The 19,684-nt window shown below is 40.6% G+C and overlaps 1 protein-coding gene across 1 annotated transcript in view; it reads right to left on the bottom strand.

Annotated features, from left to right (window-relative positions):
- Positions 1-3,985: 3,985 nt before the first annotated feature.
- Positions 3,986-19,684, bottom strand: part of CYP4V2 (cytochrome P450 family 4 subfamily V member 2) — a 31,999-nt gene continuing 16,300 nt past the window's right edge. Inside the window, exons 4-11 of the mRNA XM_073001354.2 lie at positions 19,142-19,332; positions 16,685-16,754; positions 16,048-16,174; positions 14,190-14,381; positions 8,950-9,052; positions 7,235-7,369; positions 6,940-7,119; positions 3,986-6,238 (exon numbers count right to left, since the gene is read on the bottom strand). Of these exons, the coding sequence (XP_072857455.2) occupies positions 6,060-6,238; positions 6,940-7,119; positions 7,235-7,369; positions 8,950-9,052; positions 14,190-14,381; positions 16,048-16,174; positions 16,685-16,754; positions 19,142-19,332 (1,177 nt within the window). The 3' untranslated portion in view covers positions 3,986-6,059. The remainder of the gene's footprint in view (positions 6,239-6,939; positions 7,120-7,234; positions 7,370-8,949; positions 9,053-14,189; positions 14,382-16,047; positions 16,175-16,684; positions 16,755-19,141; positions 19,333-19,684) is intronic.

Genomic DNA, 19,684 nt, shown 5'->3' with positions numbered 1-19,684 from the left:
TGTTTCTCCACTTGTGATATTTACCTTTGAGGAAAGCTCACAGCGTAAACATTGCTTCTCCCGGGGTGGGGAGGGGATAGATGTACAAATGGCTGATAATGGCAAAGCTTCAGGAACAGAAAAAGACAATCTTTTCGCCAATTTATAATAGTTAGGACTCCCTGCTGTTTCTCATGGGAATTGCATGGCATAGGAAAGGGAAGCTTCAATTTGTGCAACAAGGGTGGGAAACCTGGAGGGGGGCACCAACCAGCAAATCCAAAGACCACATCTAGAACAGCCCCCCCATACCATGAATAGGCAAAATATATCCCTCGTTTTCATATTTAGCTGCAAATGAACCTGTGTGGTCTGTACACATGAAGGGGAAACTATAATTTTTTGTCTTGCAAACTCAAGGCTATGGCTTCCTTCAGAGATTTAATCCATTCTTGCTCTGTCTTCCTCTTTTTTTTCAGCCTCTAACTCTTCCCAGCATTTCTGCCTTTCTCAGAGTGTTGTCTTCCCATGACAGGTGCAATTTAATCATTGCCAATTCTAGAGAGAGTCCAGGCTTATTTTTATCAAGAAATTTATTTTACCTAAAACCCACTTATTTGTTCTACTGTTGGCTTACAATATCTGCAAAGCTTTCCTTCAGCACCACATTTTACAAGCGTCAATTTTTTCCTTTATGTTTTCTTTACTGTTCAGCTTTCATAGTAATCAGAATGCACCATTATGTTTCCAGCAATGCATCCTTACACTTAGCTCTTTTCTAGTCCCTTCATTGCAACCCTTCTAAATCTTAGTCTTTTTTCAATTGCTTTCCAACAACCCCAATTTTGATTTATGAGTGAACAGAAAACACAGAAAATCCTGAACTATTTTGATTTTTTCATTCAGCACTGAAGTTATGTAATTCTGTACATGTGAGTTTTGTACTCCTAAATGTTCAACTGTAATCCTGATCCCACACTTTCTTCTTTATCCTTTCATTAATCATCGTTTTAGGTTAAATGTCATCTAGTAGTTGTAGTAGTAGCAGCAGCAGCAGCAGCAACAGCATTTATTTTGCAGCCACAGACCCAATAGGAGTAACCTAGTGAGAAGACTTCCTGGAAAAGACCCTGATGTTGAGAAAGTGTGAAGGCAAGAGGAGAAAGGGATGACAGAGGACCATACAGCTGGACAATATCATTGGAGCTACCAGCATGAATTTGACCAAACTTCGGAATGCAGTGGAAGACAGGACGGCCTGGCGTGCTCTAGCCCATGGGGTCACGAAGAGTCGGACACGACTTAACAACTAAACAACAACAACAAAGTGAGAAATGTCAGATTACTCATAAGCATGTTTGAACTTGCTTATGAGTTCAAATGTAGGTTGCAGAGAAAAGGTGAAATGTCATAGAAATATTCTGCCCTAGTGATGATTCTATAATAACTACAGTCTTTGGTGTCTCTTTTCCTTGGCACTGGAATGTAAATTAAGTATTTCTAGTCGGTGTACTGTTGTTTTGTCTTCCTTATTTGTTGGCATATTCTTGCTAGAATTTTGGTTTCCACAGCATGAAATGACTTTCCTATCTACTCCTGGTAATTTATCTTTTCCTACTACTTTGAAAGCAGCTTTCATTTCACTTTTTAAAACTTACAGATCCTCATCAAGAGGTTCTTTGAAGGAATCTGTTGTTCTTATATCTCTTCTGTATCTTCAGTAAATTATCTCCATCTTCTCTTTATTTTGTCGCTCTCATATAATATATTCTCCTAAGAAACTTTCAGTATCCCTTATCTTGGTTTCAATTTCCTTTTGATTTCTTGCATATTATGGAAGAGACCTCTGGTTTTTCTTTTGTTCTCTCTCTTGGCAGTGATTATTATAACAATGACCTTTGTCTCTATGAGCCAGTCGCTGAAAAGTTGCACCTAGGATTCTGCTTCTGTTTCTATAAGCTTCTACTTCTGCCATTCTCCTGTTAACAATTTTAGGTATTTCACCAGTCATCTATCAAGGCTTATATTTTACCTATAGGAACTGTCTTTTTGCTTACTCCCTTGTAATATAGATCCACAGAACTGTAGAGCTGAAAGTGACCCCGAGTGTCATTGAGCAGGAAAACCTCAAATAAACCATGCTTGGCAATTGTCCAACTAAACTCTTTCTAAAAACAATATAATTGTTAAAATTTTGATGTTTAAATGTTTTTAATGATGTTGTTTGCTATGTTTTTATGTATGTAAGCCGCCCCAAGTAGACCTTGTGTAGTGGGGCAGGGTAAAAATCTAATAAAAGCTCTGAGGGAGCCCATTCCATGGTCACTCTTACTGTGCTTCCTAATCCTGCATTGAAACTTTCAACGGAGGATTATCTACAGATGGAGAAAGATGGACAAACTATCTTTCTCCTGATCTGAATCCATTGTTACACACCATACCCTCTTGAGCTGCAGAAAACCATGGGTGAGCACTGGCCGGGTACAGAACATCAACCAGGAATACAATATGGAGATCATAATATTACTGGCTAACATTAATCATAAGGGCTTGGATGCTAAGATTTATGCATTATGCATGTGTTAATTAATACATTTATATGGTAATGTAAGGAGGAACAAAGAGGTCTTGAGAAGAATTTGAATTTACTATTTGAGACAAAAAAACCTGAAAAGATTGTGGAGTGTTGTTGTTGTTTTTAAACAGACTTTTAAATCAATTTCAGCATCTGTAGGAGACCATTGCCTTAAAATGGTACATTGTATTACATTCCTCTCAAACTGACCTACAAAAACAAAATCTGGATCCAAATTGTTGGAGAGGGTGCAAAGCACTTGGTACATATTTAATTTCTGGGTAAGGATAATAGCACGTAATTGGAAAGATAACATCAAAAATATTTATATTAACCATGGTATTGGGACTGATTAGTGCATCAGTACATCAGGTGTTAATCGGTTTTCTATGTATAGCAGCTAGACAAACAACTGCTAAATCTTGGGAAGTTTATGTATGGCAAGGCAACCCTGTGAGTGAGTGATCCCCAAAATGTCCTGTCCTCAACATCCCTGTGCAGCTCTTGTGAACTCATAGCTGTGATACTTTTAGGGAGTCAGTCCATCTCATATTTGGTCTTCTTCTTTTCCTCCTGCCCTCAGCTGTTCTCAGCATTATTGCCTTTTCCAGGGAATCTTCCCTTCTCATGAACTGCCCAAAGTTGACAGCCTCAGTTTCATCATATATGTCCAGTTCAGCCTTGATTTGCTCTAGGTCCCATTTGTTCATCTGATGGTCCAGCACCAACTTTTAAATGAATCAGTTTTTCTATCTCACCATTTCCTCCTTCCAATTACATAGTCTATTTGATTTCTATAATGGTCATCTGGTGATGTCCACATATAGTTAGTTGTCTGCTCATTCACTTATTTATTTATTTATTTATTCATTGGACTTATATACCGCCCCATAGCGCTACAAGCACTCTCCGGGCGGTTTACAATTTTTTTTAATTATGCAGGCTACACATTGCCCCCCAGCGTGCTGGGTACTCATTTTACCGACCTCGGAAGGATGGAAGGCTGAGTCAACCTTGAGGCATTTATTTGCAATTAACAGATTGTTGGCTTCACAGAATAGGAGTTGTTCTCCTGCTTCATTTCTGACCTCTAGACCAAATTTCCTGGGGGAGGGGGAGAGGCCACATATATACAAACAGCATACTAACTACATTGCATATGGTGATATACACTCAATGTGATTACATCACAAAACATTCTAGGCGTACAAATTGCTTAATCAACTTCCACGTTTTTCTGCTGCCCAATGAGATCAATTACAGGAAGCCATGAGTCTCTAAGTCTTTGCCCTTTCTTCTGGTTAACCACTTAACCAGTTAAGTGAGAAGATATGTTCATCAACACAATCACATTGTTGTGAACTTCTTCTAATATTTCTCCGATAAAGTTAGAGGATAAGAAATTATAAACAGACAAAATGACACAGAGAATAATATTTAAGCAGTAGAATTTATTGCCACAAGATATGATAGCCAGCAACATAGGTTTTTAGACAAGATCAGACAAATGTATGATGAATAAAGTGGCCAATAGTTACTAGGGCTGAGATTTTCTGATTTTCTGGTATCATAACTTTCTATTCTGGGAGTTCTACCTGCCTTACAGGCACTTTGCAAGCACCAGTACGTGAGGAACCTGCAAGAAAAGGTTAAATTGGAAGGTTCTGAGGCTTACCTAGGCCATCCTCCAACAAAGTGTTTCATTTCTGCCTCCATGCAAGCTTTCTAAGCAAGACACTTGGACAGAACTCCCAGAAGGGAGAACTATCATACGTGTAGGTCAAAAAATCCAAAAATCCCAGCTATAATGGTTACTAGTCACCAGGGCTATATATTACCAGCAGGAGTAGAGCACCATCCTCTGAATATTTCTTGATTGGGAAAAGCAGCAGGAGAGGTTATTAGCCTCTGGACCTGCTTTTGGGCCATGTAGAGGAATATAGTAATCACTCTAGGAAACAATGATGAACAGAGTACGATTTTGGTGCAGTTCAACAAGCCTCTTCCTGTGTTCTTCTTAGGCAGGATTAGCTAAGGAATGTTGAATTCCAAAACGTTTGATCTATTCCAATGAATAGCAATTATGCTTTTATGCAAAATGCATTTGGTATCAAGACACATGGTGATCAATAGTATTATGCAACCAAGAACTCTGACAAATTTGTTATGCAACAATCATGTATTTGTCTCTCAAATAGAATGCCACAGTGGTGCCTCGCTAGACGATGATAATCCATTCCATTAAAATCGCTGTTTAGCGAAATCATTGTCTAGCGAAAAGCATTTCCCTCTTGGAATACATTGAAACCTGTTTGATGCGTTCCAATGGGGAAGAGCCTCGTGGCGCAGTGGTTAAAAACGCTGTACTGCAGCTAAAACTGTGCTCACGACCTGGGGTTCAAATCCCAGGTAGCCGGCTCAAGGTTGACTCAGCCTTCCATCCTTCCGAGGTCGGTAAAATGAGTACCCAGCTTGCTGGGGGGGCAATGTGTAGCCTGTATAATTAAATTGTAAACCGCCCGGAGAGTGCTTGTAGCGCTATGGGGCGGTATATAAGTCCAAAAAAAAAAAATCATCGTTGTCTAGCGAAGATCGGCCATAGGAAAGCTGCTCTGCAACCCGCTGATCAGCTGTTTAAATCGCTGTCTTGCGAAGCTTAGGTCCCGAAAACACCTGTTTTGGAAGCACGGAGGGAGCTGTCAAAATTGTCATCTAGCGAAAATCGGTTTGCGAAGCAGGGACCAAACATTGTCCAGCGAAATTCCCCCATAGGAATCACTGTTTTACGAATCGCTATAGCGATCGCAAAGTCAATGTCTAGTGAAAAAACTGTCATGCGGGGTGCCTGTCTAGCGAGGCACCACTGTACCTTATTTTCTCTGCGACAAGCTAACTTAGGTACCCTCTCTGCACTCTTGCCCAAAGATCTTCTTCTCTCTCATATGAGCATGCCAAACACCTGCACATGGCTTCTCTCTGAGCAAATAGGAAAAGTGATTAATGTCCATTTTTATTTTTTCCGTATCAGTTTTCCTTTGGAATCAATTTGAAGATGCTTTAGATTTCATCCCTATGTGAGATTTGTTTGTTATATGTTTGGGACCATAAATCAAATTCTATCATGAATTGAGATGATGGATTTTAAAAAATACAGAATTTGATCTCCGGTCTAGGCTCTCTCTCTATCTCTCTCTTCGAAATTTCAGGGGTGAGAGAGGAAATTCATACATTTCATGTTTTTAAATTATATACACATGTAGTTAATCACTGTTTTAAAATATGTTGTTCCTTTTCTATGTGCATACATACTGAAATAAAGTGATTTTCTCCAGAATAAGAAAACCAAGGCAGCCACTTAGGTTTAAGAATAAAAATCAGAATTCCAAAATCAACTGCTGTTACTTAAACATTTGTTTTTATTTTGTTTTAGTCGATTTGGGCAGTGTGAATTACTCTGCAATAAAAATTCAGATGAAAATATTTAAATGAATAAGGATAGGAAGATTTATTTTTCAGAGCTAAAAGGCTTTCTCCTTTTCAAGTGAACCCATATGCCTTTAGTGGGACGCAGAATCAGTTCTGCTCTGGGTCTGAGCTCTTCGTGCGTTTGTGTAGTTCCAACTGAAAAATTCCGCAGGACAGTTGCTAGAATGGTCTTTTCTTCCATTTGTGCAAAACGTTGACCTGCACATGAGTAGAAAAGCAATGGCAGTTACAAATTAATCACAGCAATCATAAATATTTATTACTCAAGTTGAAGTACATGCATTGCCTGATAAGGTTCTCAGAATCATTTAAAAATTATTAAACTGGCTTCTATTATTATACAGAAGTTGAATCAGAGCCACCAAGCTAAGGTTGGGAGTTACAACCATGGGAAATTATTGTTGTTGTTTAATATTGTTAAATATTTCATATACCTTAAAAGCTCTATTAGAGTTTCTATAAGTCGGTCCTGACCCTATAGTGCCTAACACATAAGCAGTATGGGAACTGTAGCAAAATCTTCTTTTGAAATATCTTACAGAATAACGGAACCTATAGGCCTCATGCAATTAGAAGAATTAAAGGGTGGGGAGGCATGCTCTAGCACCACTCCCTCCAGTATCACTCTCCTCATGTAAGGAGTGACTTTCAGAAAACAAGAGCCTGGAGGTTCCCACAACACAGCATGCTAATTTTCCAGGACTTCGGATTGTGCACAATTGACAGAAACAATAGGCTCTCCTCTTAAGGTAAGGAGAGAGGCAGTAACAAAGTGTTGTTGGGCTAGAACATCCTCTCTCCCCGCCCTTGTTTATTTTGCCAACTTTTTCCAATGTCTGAACAAGACAAGAGTTCCTTGGATTTCCAAGAGGGTATAGATCTTTGACTCTTGTACACACCAATGCAGTTCCTGGGGCCCGCAGAGAAAGGCACATAAGCGTATGGGTGCCGCCCAGCTGCATTCTCGGGGAAAAACCGCTCAGGTCTGAATTCCTCAGGCTCTGGGTAAGTGTCAGGGTCTCTATGCAGTGCAAGAGGTGCAATTATGACATCTATGCCTTTGGGTATCTTAAATCCTCCTGCCAAAGAAAAACAAAGGTGTGTGAAAGAAGGTTCTCAAAATACTAACTCCATTAGAACAGGGCTTATTCTGCCCACAATAAACCAATGTATCAATTTGATTGACCAACTTACTGATAGAGACATCTTCACGCAGACTGCGAGCAAAATAGGGAACAGAAGGATAAAGGCGAAGAGCTTCTTTTATAACACATTCCAGATATCGTAGTTTCTTCAAATCATCCATGGTTATGTGTCGGTTGGAGTCTCCTAATCGAAAAACAAAAGGCAGTGAGAGAAAACATGCATAGATTGAAACTAAGAAAGCATACCTCTTCAACTTGACATTCTGATTGTTTTTTTATTTTTATTTTTGTTGTTGTTGTTGTTGTTTTTGACAAATGATGGAAGGAGGAATCTGGACTTTAGCCCAGTTACTGATGTGTACTAGAAGTTGCAGATCAATGCACCTTCCTAAACCAAAGTTCATGATTACCAATTATTTTATTTATTTTATGTCTTCAATGCAAATAACTGCTCTTTACCAAGCAGGTTACATAAAAGTGATATTATAGTTCCTGCCCTCATGCTGGCAACCTAAAATTGAAGACTTGACACACATAGAATAAGAGAACTGGAGTGGAAAAATGAAGTTTCCGTCTTCAAACGTTTTTTATGATAAAGAACAGCCATCTGCTTGGCTAATGGACTGTGAAATGGCTTAAGCTGCAGCAATAATTGCTATATGATAACATATTGCTGGTTACATTCCTGGGTGCACACCACCAAGTGCTATCCAGACTTACACAACTGATCTTACACAAACATAAATCAAAAACAGGATTCTGGCCAATCAATTTTCTATTTCATTACTTAATTTCATCTGGATAGAATGGCAAGGCAACTTACTGACATAGCTGCTCCTAGCTGGCACCTAAGGGAGAAGACAGATATCTTTCTGGCCCCTGGCTGGTCCCCTCACAGTTGCATTGGCTGAAATCCTGTTGTGCAGCTCCACATATGTATCTTGAAGTTACACAAACAGTAGGAAAAACAGCACCAAGCCAAAACTTATATTCATGAAGGACTTCCGTAAGTTTGCTGTGTAGCAGTCACACTGTGAGTTTTGTGGTTTGTTGTGCAATCAATTGTGCAATGTGGATTTCCTGAGCATAATGCCCCGCACACTGCCACAGGTGTAACTTTTTATTACAACTTCAACAGGATTTCAGACACTGTGTGTCAGCCGTCTTTTGATAAGATAATTTCTCAGTCTGTTGTGCAAACTAATTGCTGCTCTTTGCACTTGCTTCTGTGATGTGCAGACAAAGCAATGATAAGGTAATGCACTGGCTAACCATATATCAGCTTCTCCTTTCATTGGAAGGAAATCTGATCACATTCAAGCAGAAAAGGTCACTGCACAGTCTGAGTTCCATCTCTTGCCTTAACAACAGCTTAAAGGAAGATGCCAGCAGCTACATAAAGGCTACTATTGGATCAGACTCAGTATATGTGAAGTGTTCACATCAGAGCTGGCTAGGAAAAAAGAATGGGTTTAGTTTTTTGATATTGGAAATTGTACACAGGCCTCTGATAGTTGCTCTTTCCTAGAGAAGTGAACTAATGGGAACAATACTGCTGGGCAAAGGGACAAGATGCCTATGGATCTTTGATCATATTTGCACAAGGCTAGCTGCGAGATTTTTAGAAATACATAAAATAATTGCAAGTCTTTCCTAGAGGCCTTTACCTAAGGGCTTCTTGTTGAAGGCATTGAGTAGCATTGAGTAACACAGACATATATGTGAATATCATCACATATATGCCTAGAGAACAGAAAAATTTACCAAAAACTTCATCCAATTCATCATGAACTTGCTTTTGGATTTCTGGATGACATGCAAGTAGATACATTGTCCAACTCATGGCAGCAGCAGTAGTATCATGACCCTAGGAGAAGAGATGTAAAAGTATAGTATTTTATCACAAAAACTAGGACTGTTGCCTTGTTATATTTATAATACATCTATAATACATTGTTTATAATATATTTATAATACATATATTTATAATACATTCAAAATCCTGAAGAAATACTTCAATTCTTTGTTATTAGCACTATCTATCTATCTGTCTCTCTATCTGTCTGTCTGTCTGTCTATCTATCTGTCTATCTGTCTATCTATCTATCTATCTATCTATCTATCTATCTATCTATCTATCTATCTATCTATCTATCTATCTATCTATCTATCTATCTATCTATCTATCTATCTATCTATCTATCTATCTATCTATCTGGCTAGCTAGCTAGCTAGCTAGCTAGCTAGCTAGTTAGTTAGTTAGTTAGTTAGTTAGTTAGTTAGTTAGTTAGTTAGTTAGTTAGTTAGTTAGTTAGTTAGTTAGTTAGTTAGTTAGTTAGTTAGTTAGTTAGTTAGTTAGTTAGTTGAGATGTAATACCCAATTCTCAGAAACTAGCCCTTACCACAAGACTGGACACACCACAATTTTAAGCAGAACATCCAACTGGGGGGAAAAACCACATGGAAGGGCAACTGCAGATAGTTTCCCTCCTCTTGTAGCTTCCCCTTTATCCTGAACAGTCATGTATCCAAATTTACAGCCAAAGCAAGACTGGATGCTTGAAGAACTGGCTACCAGGGGAAGCTGATATATATTTGACCTTAAATGACCATGTAATTGAATAGAATTCTGGCCAAAATTTTCCATTCCTGGTCGCATAAAGCAGTGGCAACCTTTTTAACCCCACAGACCAGCCGGACCACTATGTGCGCAGGTGCAGAATAGCAGGAGGGTACACATGCAGGCACTCGTGCACTCGTGTGCATGTGCAAAGGGTGGCACAGTGCTTGTGCGGGTGCGTGCTTGCTCATGCACATGTGCAAAGGGGTGGGTGACTACTCATGCAGGTGCAGGTACGCACACACAGGTGCAAAGGGGCTGTGTGGGCAGAGTGCGTGCGGGGTTAGGTGGGGGAGGTCTGTCTCTGCGGCCCAGTCTGGCTCAGGCCACAGAGCAGCACTGGGCCGCAGACCAGGGGGTGGGGACCTCTGGCCTAAAGGGAAAACAATGCTGCTAGGTCACTCATGTGTTGTTATTGTTATGTACTGTCACATCACCATGAACATATGTCAACTTTATGAATGAGTGATATCCAAAATGTCCTGCTTCAACAGCCCTGCTCAGCTCCTACAAGAGGCTTGTGGCCTCTTTCAGAGAGTCGGTCCATCTCATGCTTCTTCTTCTTCTTTTCCTGTTCTTCCACCTTCCCCACCATTATTGTCTTTTTCCATAGAATCCTGCCTTCTCATGATGTGCCCAAAGTAAGACAGCCTCAGCTTCAACATTTTGGCTTACAGAGATCATTCAGGCTTGATTTGATCTAAGTCCTACTTGTTCATCTTTCTGGCAGTCCAAGGAATACCAATGGCATGCATACCATGACAAAATAGAGAAGACATCTACCTAGCTCTGCACTACACTAACTGCAACTTTGGATCTGGAACAAGGCTTGTCAATTGTGTCTCTCTAAATCTTTTTGGATTGCATCTGCCATAAACTCTCACCACTGGCTACAATGGCTGAGATCGATAGGATTTATAGACAAAACAAAAACAAACTCTAGTAGACCACAATTATCCTCTGCTGCTACAGACTGCCACTGTTCAAACATCCCACAGTGCCAGTCAAGATCAATGGAAAAAGAAGAGATTACTCATCCCATTGAAATCAGTGGGCTTTCAAAGTGTTTAACTTTGATGGGACCATGATCAATATTTTCTTCTGGAAGTGGTTCTAAAAGTGTTTTCAAGAGTGACATGGGAAGTGGGAGTTAAATGGGAGAAAACAAGTATCTGGGAGGAAACTGTAATACAACAGACAATATAAACAAAATTTTAAAAAAAACCCTCACATAATGTAAAAGCCAGGGGAGGGCCAAAAAAGCCTAAGTCAACATGCTTTTTCCCCTTTGCAATGTTACAATAAGGTCAAAATATCACAAAAGGAACGGCTAAACTTTGGTGCCCAGTGAAACAGAAAAATGGAAGCCTCATTCACTAAGGAACACAAATGTTTGCAAAACTAGATGATACAGTAAGTGGTAAAACAAACCCAGCACCAATAATGATAATGTGGTGTCAAATCAACTCTGCATTATGGCAACTCTTCACAGGATTTTCCAGATAAGTATTCAGAAGTGGTTTACCATCCTCTTCTAAGGACACTCTGTGCAGCTTGCTCTACCCACTAGCTTCACTTCTCCCCCCGCCCCCGGAAGTGAACCTTAATCTGCCCTCTCTCAAGCCTGCTACAGAACCTTTATGGAACAACATGCACTGTAAGTATCTGCAGAGGAGACAAGATGCCCAGGTAACAACTGGAAGGTCCAGAGATGGTGCTGAACAAGAATAACAAGTGCACATTTAAAATTTCCTTTGCAGACATTTGAGATTTTTATTTCAGCTATTCCCCTAGAAATAGAATGCCACTTTACAAAATTATATCCAACATTTATCTACTATTCTTTCGGTGCCTGCCTTTCCCTGACAAATAGTGGTCAGACTGTCAAAACTTGTTCCCATTGGTAACATGGTGAGAATCACTTCTGAAGATTTGTTGGAGAATTTTGCCATCTTTCTACAAACATGGTGGAATATTTATGTATACCCGTCAGCCAGAAAGTGAAATATATATATATAAGCTGGACAATGAGGTAAATTTGTGGGGGGGGGGTAATATATTCATTTGAAATGTGACTAGAACTAGAACTTTATAAATACCATAGCTGACCAAGGAAAACAAGTGGGTGCTTGATCAAATCAAACCTGAACTCTTCTTAGAAGCTGAAAAAGCTAAACAGAGGCAATAATACTTTGGACATATTATGAAAAGACAAGATGTATTTGAAAAGGCAAGAATACCAGGAAAAATTTAAGGCAGTAGGTAAAGAGGAAAAGATGCATTGATTCAATAAAGGAAACCAATAAAGAAAACTTGTCCTCTGCAAGACTTGAGGACAGCTGTTAATGACAGGGACTTTTGGAAGTCATTAATTCATAAGAGGGACAAAACAGTAAGCCAGGGCCTTTTGTTCTCCTCAAATATCTCAGTACCTCCAATAATCAGCAGAGGGCAAAAGGAACAAACTGTTGCAATTCTTTTACAAAGCAATCTTACACATGTTTGTGTCAAAAATGAGACACATTAAAATTCAAGGAACTTACTTCCAGACAAGTGTGTCTGACACTCCAGCTCAATTATCCTTTGAAAAGGTAACCTCACTGGAATTGCATACACAAGAAAGTGTCTGGAATGCATTTGTGTATTGATGTTTTCAAACAAGAACTACTACTACTACTACTACTACTACTACTACTACTACTACTACTACTACTACTACTACTAGAGATGGGGGTATTTGTATACGAATATGAATACCCCTGCACAGCTGGACTTAATGAGGGTTCGGCCCCTGGAGCAGGACTGTCCACTCACATGTCTGGTGGTGGCAGCAGCCTTGGTCAGCGTTCCAATTGATTCCGGAGCCCTTGCTCTCTTTCCGCTCATCTAGCCAACTCCAATCAGGGGGAGGGAGGACGAATCTCCCTGCATGGCTGCTGAGTGGCTAGATGAATGGAAAGAGAGCAGTGCTCCGGAAGCGATTGGAAAGCTGGCCGAGGCTGCTGCCATCACCAGACATGTGAGTGGACAGTCTTGCCCCTCATTAAGTCCAGCTGTGTGGGACTAATCATATTCATATACGAATACCTCCATCTCTAACTACTACGATTGCAACCACTACAAACACTGGACACTGGTCTGTTTCAAATCCACATTTAGTGGGAAAAAGTTAAAAGATGGGCAAATGAGAATGTGCTTGCCTTGCCTGCACTGGTGCTTCTGAAGAAGACTGAAGTGTTAGACCGGTCAGGTACTGGAGGTGCAAGAGCACCATCTAAAGCAGTAGAAGGAACCTCCTGGCCTTACAGTCTCTTTACTACTGTAATTTAATTTGTACCCACCTTTCTCCCACTGGACAAACAGGATTCACTGGCCTATGACCCACTTTTCAGACTTAGCACAAGGGTGGCATCTGAAAACAATTCACAGAAGCAGTTGTCTAAGCCATTAGGCAACTGCTTGAGCAGTACTTGCACAACCATGTAATCCAGGACAAATGCACAAGTGGGGCTTTCAGTTCCCCTCAAGGGCTGAGGCCACTGCGAGTGAAGCACCCATTTGCAGCCATTTCTTGCAATATGAGCAAACCATGTTGTTTTTTTCAGTGCTCCCCTGAGACTAATGTCATAGCATTCATGTTTATGCTATGAGCGTAAGTCTTGGGCTAGAAGGAAAAACAGCATTCTGGTAGGCCAATGAAAACAGGAGTGAGGTATAACAACTTTTCCATGCTCATCTTGGTCTCACACTAATATTTGAACAGAGTAAGGTTATTACGATAACCCATGTCACAGAGCTGCCACAAGGACAAAAAAGAGATAACTCTAAGTCACTCTGGGCCTTTTACAGGCAAGCTGAGTTTAAAAAAAACAATAAATAAATGACATGGATGAACTTTGCCTGCTCATACTTTGGTGTCCTCAACAGAAATCTTTCTCTGGGTTTCAACATCATCTGAGATACAGTAGGGGCTACAAGAGGGTTCTTTTCCAGGCCTCTAGAGAAAGTTACTTTTTTGACTATAACTCCCCAAAAGTACACTGAAGTGGCACCACCACCTAAAAGGCCAGAAAAACCTGGGCTGTGGGTTATTAACTACTGAGTCTCAACTTATAGCAACCATAAAGATAAGACATACATTTAAGGCATGGTTTTACCACTCTCCCCCAGTGAATTACCATGGCTGCCCAGGGATTCAAACCCGAGTTTTCTGAGTCCTAGTCCATCACTCTATCTACTACACCACTCTGGGTACCTATTTTTGGGACACAACTTCCAGAATTCCCAAACCAGTACAGCAATGGTAGTCTCACTGGGCCCAAGAGCCTGAGCAAAGTCTCTTAGCCATTTTTAATGCTTGTTTTCTGTATGGCACATTCTGTACCTCAAACATGAACGTATCAACTTCCTCTCGAATGTCTAGGTAGCTTAATTTCTTTCCATCTTCATCAGTGGCATTGAGAAGCATGTCAAGGAAAGCTTTTCTCACTTTGCCCTGGCTTTGCACACCGAGGTTGACAGCATCACCTTTCTGTTGCTCCCGTTTTTTCAGTTCCCAAGATTTTTCTGCAATAACCTTCAGTATGCAAAACAAAACAAAAGCACCCTTCATATCTGAGGCTGCATAATCCAAAGTATGCCCTGTACAGAGCCATATAAAGAGATTAGTTATATCTTCTGTAGCCTAGACTTAGAACTGAGCATTGTACTGATAAACAGAAAAGTGATAAAATTACCAGCACTACTTTTAAAATAACTCTGCAGACTGAAAGAGGCACTTGACTTCTACATAAAAACATACAGAGTAAGGACCACACTTAATTCAGAGCCTTGGGTAACCCGAGTGTCCTTGTGCTGCAGCTCCCAGAAATCTCAGCCAGCACAGTTAGTGGTCAAGGTATCTGGGAGGTGCAGTCCAAGAACACCTGGATTACCCAAGATTGGGAACCATTGTTGTAGATAATTTACTATCTCTGTAAAACCTCCTAAAATGCAAACACATCATGTGAGTCAGGCTATGCCATGGGATAAATGTATCAAGGACCCTTTACTTTCTCCTCCAAAGAATTTAAAATGACAAGTCCTCATGGAAATAGTTACTCTAAACTAGCTGAGATCTCGTTTCTAGCATTGATTCAGAGAAAGACAGTGCCTGGGATCAGTACTACAAAAACAAACAAACAAACAAACAAACAAACAAACAAACAAACAAACAAACAAACAGAAAACTAGTGCTCCTCTCAAGTTATTCCTCCTCTTTGCTTTAAAACTAGGAGAAGTAACTTGCAGCCCTCCAACTGTTGCTGAATGACAATTCCCATCAACCCTCACTATGGTTGACGGCTGATGGGAGACGCCATTCAGAGGGTTAAATATTGCATTCCTGTGCCGTAAAATGTTTGACCATAAAAGGGAAGAATAGCAAAGATCATTTCCTAACTGTAGTATACCTTGAATGAACACCAAGCAGGAGTATGCCATTTTTGTGTTTGGTTTTTTTCCAGAATTTTCCAAGAATTTGCCGGGTAGAATTCTGGGACTTCCACCCAACAAACATACACCGGCACATACAATCATTTCACTGGCCTGGAGAAGGCCAAAGCCTCCTCCGTGTCCCCTTTCTAATCCTTTATTGTGTGCTGCAAGGCTTTCTGGGAGGAAGCAGCCACAATGCTTCCTGAGGGCACTAGTCTCATTGCCATTATGGAGGGGGTACCTCCCAAAGAATGCCCCCCCAAAGCATTACAGCAGGTTTCTCTGAGGAAGCACTACAGTATAAAAAGAAGGTGTTAAAGAAGACCTGGAAAGAGTCCTCGTTCATGTCAAAATAAATTAAATGAAGATGTCTGCATGTATTTGTTTGGGGAATTCCTAGATGGCACACCTCTAATACTAAGTTTCCAGTATGGCCACTTGTAAAGAGATATTTCTGATGATGGCAGTAAAAAACTAGATCCAGTGAGATATGGTTTTGGGCTAACATGTTCAAATCCAGACTCACTAAGCAGCCTAAGGGTTCAGCAATTATTTCTCAGTATACCGTACCCTGTTGAACATACAAGAATAAAGCCCAAATATGTCACCTTCACTACATAATGGACTAACAATGTGATAGATTAATGAAGAGAGTCACATAAATTCCTGTCTCTGAATCTATAAGAAACGTGATTGCCAATTTTAGTTGAAATATTTGGAATTTTCATCTGTGCAGTGTTGTGTAAAAGGAAAATGCTGCAGCTTACTTTATCTGTAAAGGTATGAAGTATATTCAGATACTTGGAATGGTCTCTTCCTTCTTGGCACATACTGTAGAAAAGGTCAGGCCAAATCCATGGAGACCTCTGTCTGAAATGAATTATATCACTCATCCTAGGACAAGCAACAAGGATGTTTATTCTTCTTCAGATGTGTTATAAAGTACAACAGCTAGCCTTAATGTGTTGCAACTGAACTGAACAATATGGGGTATTATGTAACAAAGGTTATAAAATAGTTTACACCTGAAACAGACAGAAAAGATCCAATGGGATTGTCCTGCTGGCACGACTGCTTTTACTACTGGAACTGAGATGACAGTTATTTTTTCTTCCCCCTGCAGACTTCTTTGTATCCTCATAACTTGATCTAGACTAGGAAACCCTTCACATTTCTCAGCTGCAGAATTAAGTGTCAATACGCTAGCAATCAGTCACTAGCTCAATATTAAATGTATGCCATAGCCCTACAGCTAGAGCAGTACTGGAAGAATGTGACAGATAAGTAGGAAGAGCCCTTTTATAGCTTCACAGATAACTAACTCTTCATACGAAGCTCTGTTCATGCAAAAAATGGTGACAGGGATTGAAATCATGCAAACTCAGTAATGACGTCTACACTTACCTATAGACAGCTTGGACATACTCAGAATCTTTATTGTGCTGTGCACCTACATTCCTACCCATCGCCGTTTCTAGATGTAGAAAAGAGATAAATTGGTAAAGAAGATTCAGGAACAAACTGACAATGGGCAATAAGAAGAACACAGCGAGCTGTCTTATAACAAAGTCAGACTGCTGGCCAGTCTTTCATCACAGGCTGACATTGATTGTCCAGGACTTCAGGCAGTGGTCTTTCCCTGCCCAAACTGGAGACGCTGTGGAAATGAACCTGGACACCTGCTACACATTCTTCCAATAAGGTACTATACACCACCAATTTGTATTCAAATGCTTTTGTACAATCATTACAGCTATTATCCCTGTTCAGGAAGACTGATCTTGTGCAGGGGGGGTGGGACTGTAACCACTTTCAGGTGGCTGTGCTCACAATCCTCCTTCACACTTGCTGCTCAGCGCAGAAAAGCTGTGGTGGAAGGAGTGGTTCTCCATGCATAGAATTTCAAAATGTCTGAGAAGAGCTATTCTCCCAATATTCCCTCTTCCCTTTTCCCAGCACATGCATTTAGGTACCACCTGAATACATCTAATTCTTTCCCACACTATTGCTTTAGATTTTAAATTCTTGTTCTATACAATGTCAAAATCCACCAGCATTTACGCAAAGAGCCAGGAATAAAAATAGTGTCAAAACAGAATGTGCTCAATGTGGATGTCATCATGTAGCTACAGTATATCACAGAAGTGAGTACACCCCCTCACATTTCATAAATATTTTAGTATATCTTTTCATGTGACAACAATGAAAAAATGACACTTGGCTACAATGTAAAGCAGTGAGTATACAGCTTGTAGAACAGTGCAAATGTGCCCTCAAGATAACGCAACACACAGCCATTAATGTCTAAACCACTGGCAACAAAAGTGAGTACACCCCTAAGTGACAATGTCCAAATTGGGCTCAAGTAGCCATTTTCCCTCCCTGGTGTCATGAGACCCGTTAGTGTCACAAGTCTCTGGTGTGAAGGAGGAGCAGGTGTTATCGCTCTCACTCTCCCAGACTAGTCACTGGAAGATCCACATGGCACCTCATGGTAATGAACTATCTGAGGATCTGAAAAAATGAATTGTTGCTCCACATAAAGATGGCCTAGGCTATAAGAAGTTTGCCAAAACCCTGAAACTGAGCTGCAGCACGGTGGCCAAAACAGCGGTTTAACAGGACTGGTTCCACTCAGAACAGGCCTCGCCATGGTTGACCGAAGAAGCTGAGTGCCCATGCTCAGCATCATATCCAGAGGTTGGCTTTGGAAAATAGACATATGAGTGCTGCCAGCATTGCTGCAGAGGTTGAAGGGGTGGGGGGGTCACCCTGTCACTGCTCAGACCACACCGCATCAAACTGGTCTCCAGGGCTGTTGTCCCAGAAGGAAGCCTCTCCTATGATACACAAGAAAGCCCGTATACGGTTTGCTGCAGATAAGCAGACTAAGGACATGGATTTCTGGAACCATGTCCTGTGGTCCTGTGAGACCAAAATAATCCTATTTGGTTCAGATGGTGTCAAGTGTGTGTGGTGGCAACCAGGTGAGGAGTAAAAAGACAAGTGTGTTGTGCCTAGAGTCGAGCATGGTGATGGGAGTGTCATGGTCTGGAGCTGCATGAGTGCTGCCGGCACTGGGGAGCTACAGTTCATTGAGGGAACCAGGAATGCCAACATGCACTGTGACATACTGAAGCAGAGCATAATCCCTTCCCTTCGGAGACTGGCCGCAGGGCAGTATTCCAACATAATGACCTCAAACAAACCTCCAAAATGACCACTGCCTTGCTAAAGATGCTGAGGGTAAAGGTGATGGACTGACCAAACATGTCTCCAGACCTAAACCCTATTGAGCATCTGTGGGGCATCCTGAAACGGAAGGTGGAGGTGCACAAGGTCTCTAACATCCACCAGCTCTGTGATGTTGTCATGGAGGAATGGAAGAGGACTCCAGTGGCAACTCTGGTGAACTCTAAGCCCAAAAGGGTTAAGGCAGTGCTGGAAAATAATGGTGGCCACACAAAATAGACACTTTGTGCCCAATTTGGACATTGTCACTTAGGGGTGTACTCACTTTCATTGCCAGCGGTTTAAACATTAATGGCTGTGTGTTGCGTTATTTTGAGGAGACAGCACAGTTACACTGTTATACAAGCTGTATGCTCCCTGCTTTACATTGTAGCCAAGTGTCATTTCTTCAGTGTTGTCCCATAAAAAGCTATATCAAAATATTTATAAAATGTGAGGGGGGTACTCACTTCTGTGATATACTATACATTGTTATAAGCGAAGGAATTATTTTGGTCATGTAACACAATATACAGTATGTCACTCACCCAACATAATATTTGAAATTTGCAGACTTCAATTATAATAATGTTTTTTATAACAAGCACTAGACTGAACATCTGAACGTACCACAGATTACATCAAGGGCACATCGCGTGATATATACAAAGCAATCAAATGGCTCTTTGTCCACATGCTTTTCAAGTTTCTGGACAAGGACATTGGCTTGTTCATTCATCACCTCGAGGAAATCTGTTAAGATGGTGAAATGGAAGGTTGGTGTTAACATCTTCCTTCTGGACCGCCATTTGTCTCCAGTGCTGCAAAACAAAAAGTGTAATTAAATATACAATTAAATACACAAAATTAATTACAACCATGTCAATTACAATAAAACAGTTCTTGAAACTATGGCCTCAGGCCAGACTATTCCTCCATCCTCACCCTTCCCTCTCCCCTCTGCCATGAACACAAGAAGGAATTTGGAAGGTTTCAGTTACCTTTTAGATTAATTGCAAATTGCCATGTTGTCCAAAGTTGACAAACTGTATCTAATGTTCATGATGGTTGGTTGGAAACTTATCAACTTCAAACTCCTTTAGAACCATGTCATACAACTTGATGTGCAACAGATAACTTCTACAGAGATTTCTTATATCTATTCAACTCCAA

This window comes from Pogona vitticeps, chromosome 5, assembly GCF_051106095.1.
Source record: "Pogona vitticeps strain Pit_001003342236 chromosome 5, PviZW2.1, whole genome shotgun sequence".
In the NCBI taxonomy this organism is placed as follows: Eukaryota; Metazoa; Chordata; class Lepidosauria; order Squamata; family Agamidae; genus Pogona; species Pogona vitticeps.
This window is presented reverse-complemented; position numbering and strand designations above follow the sequence as displayed.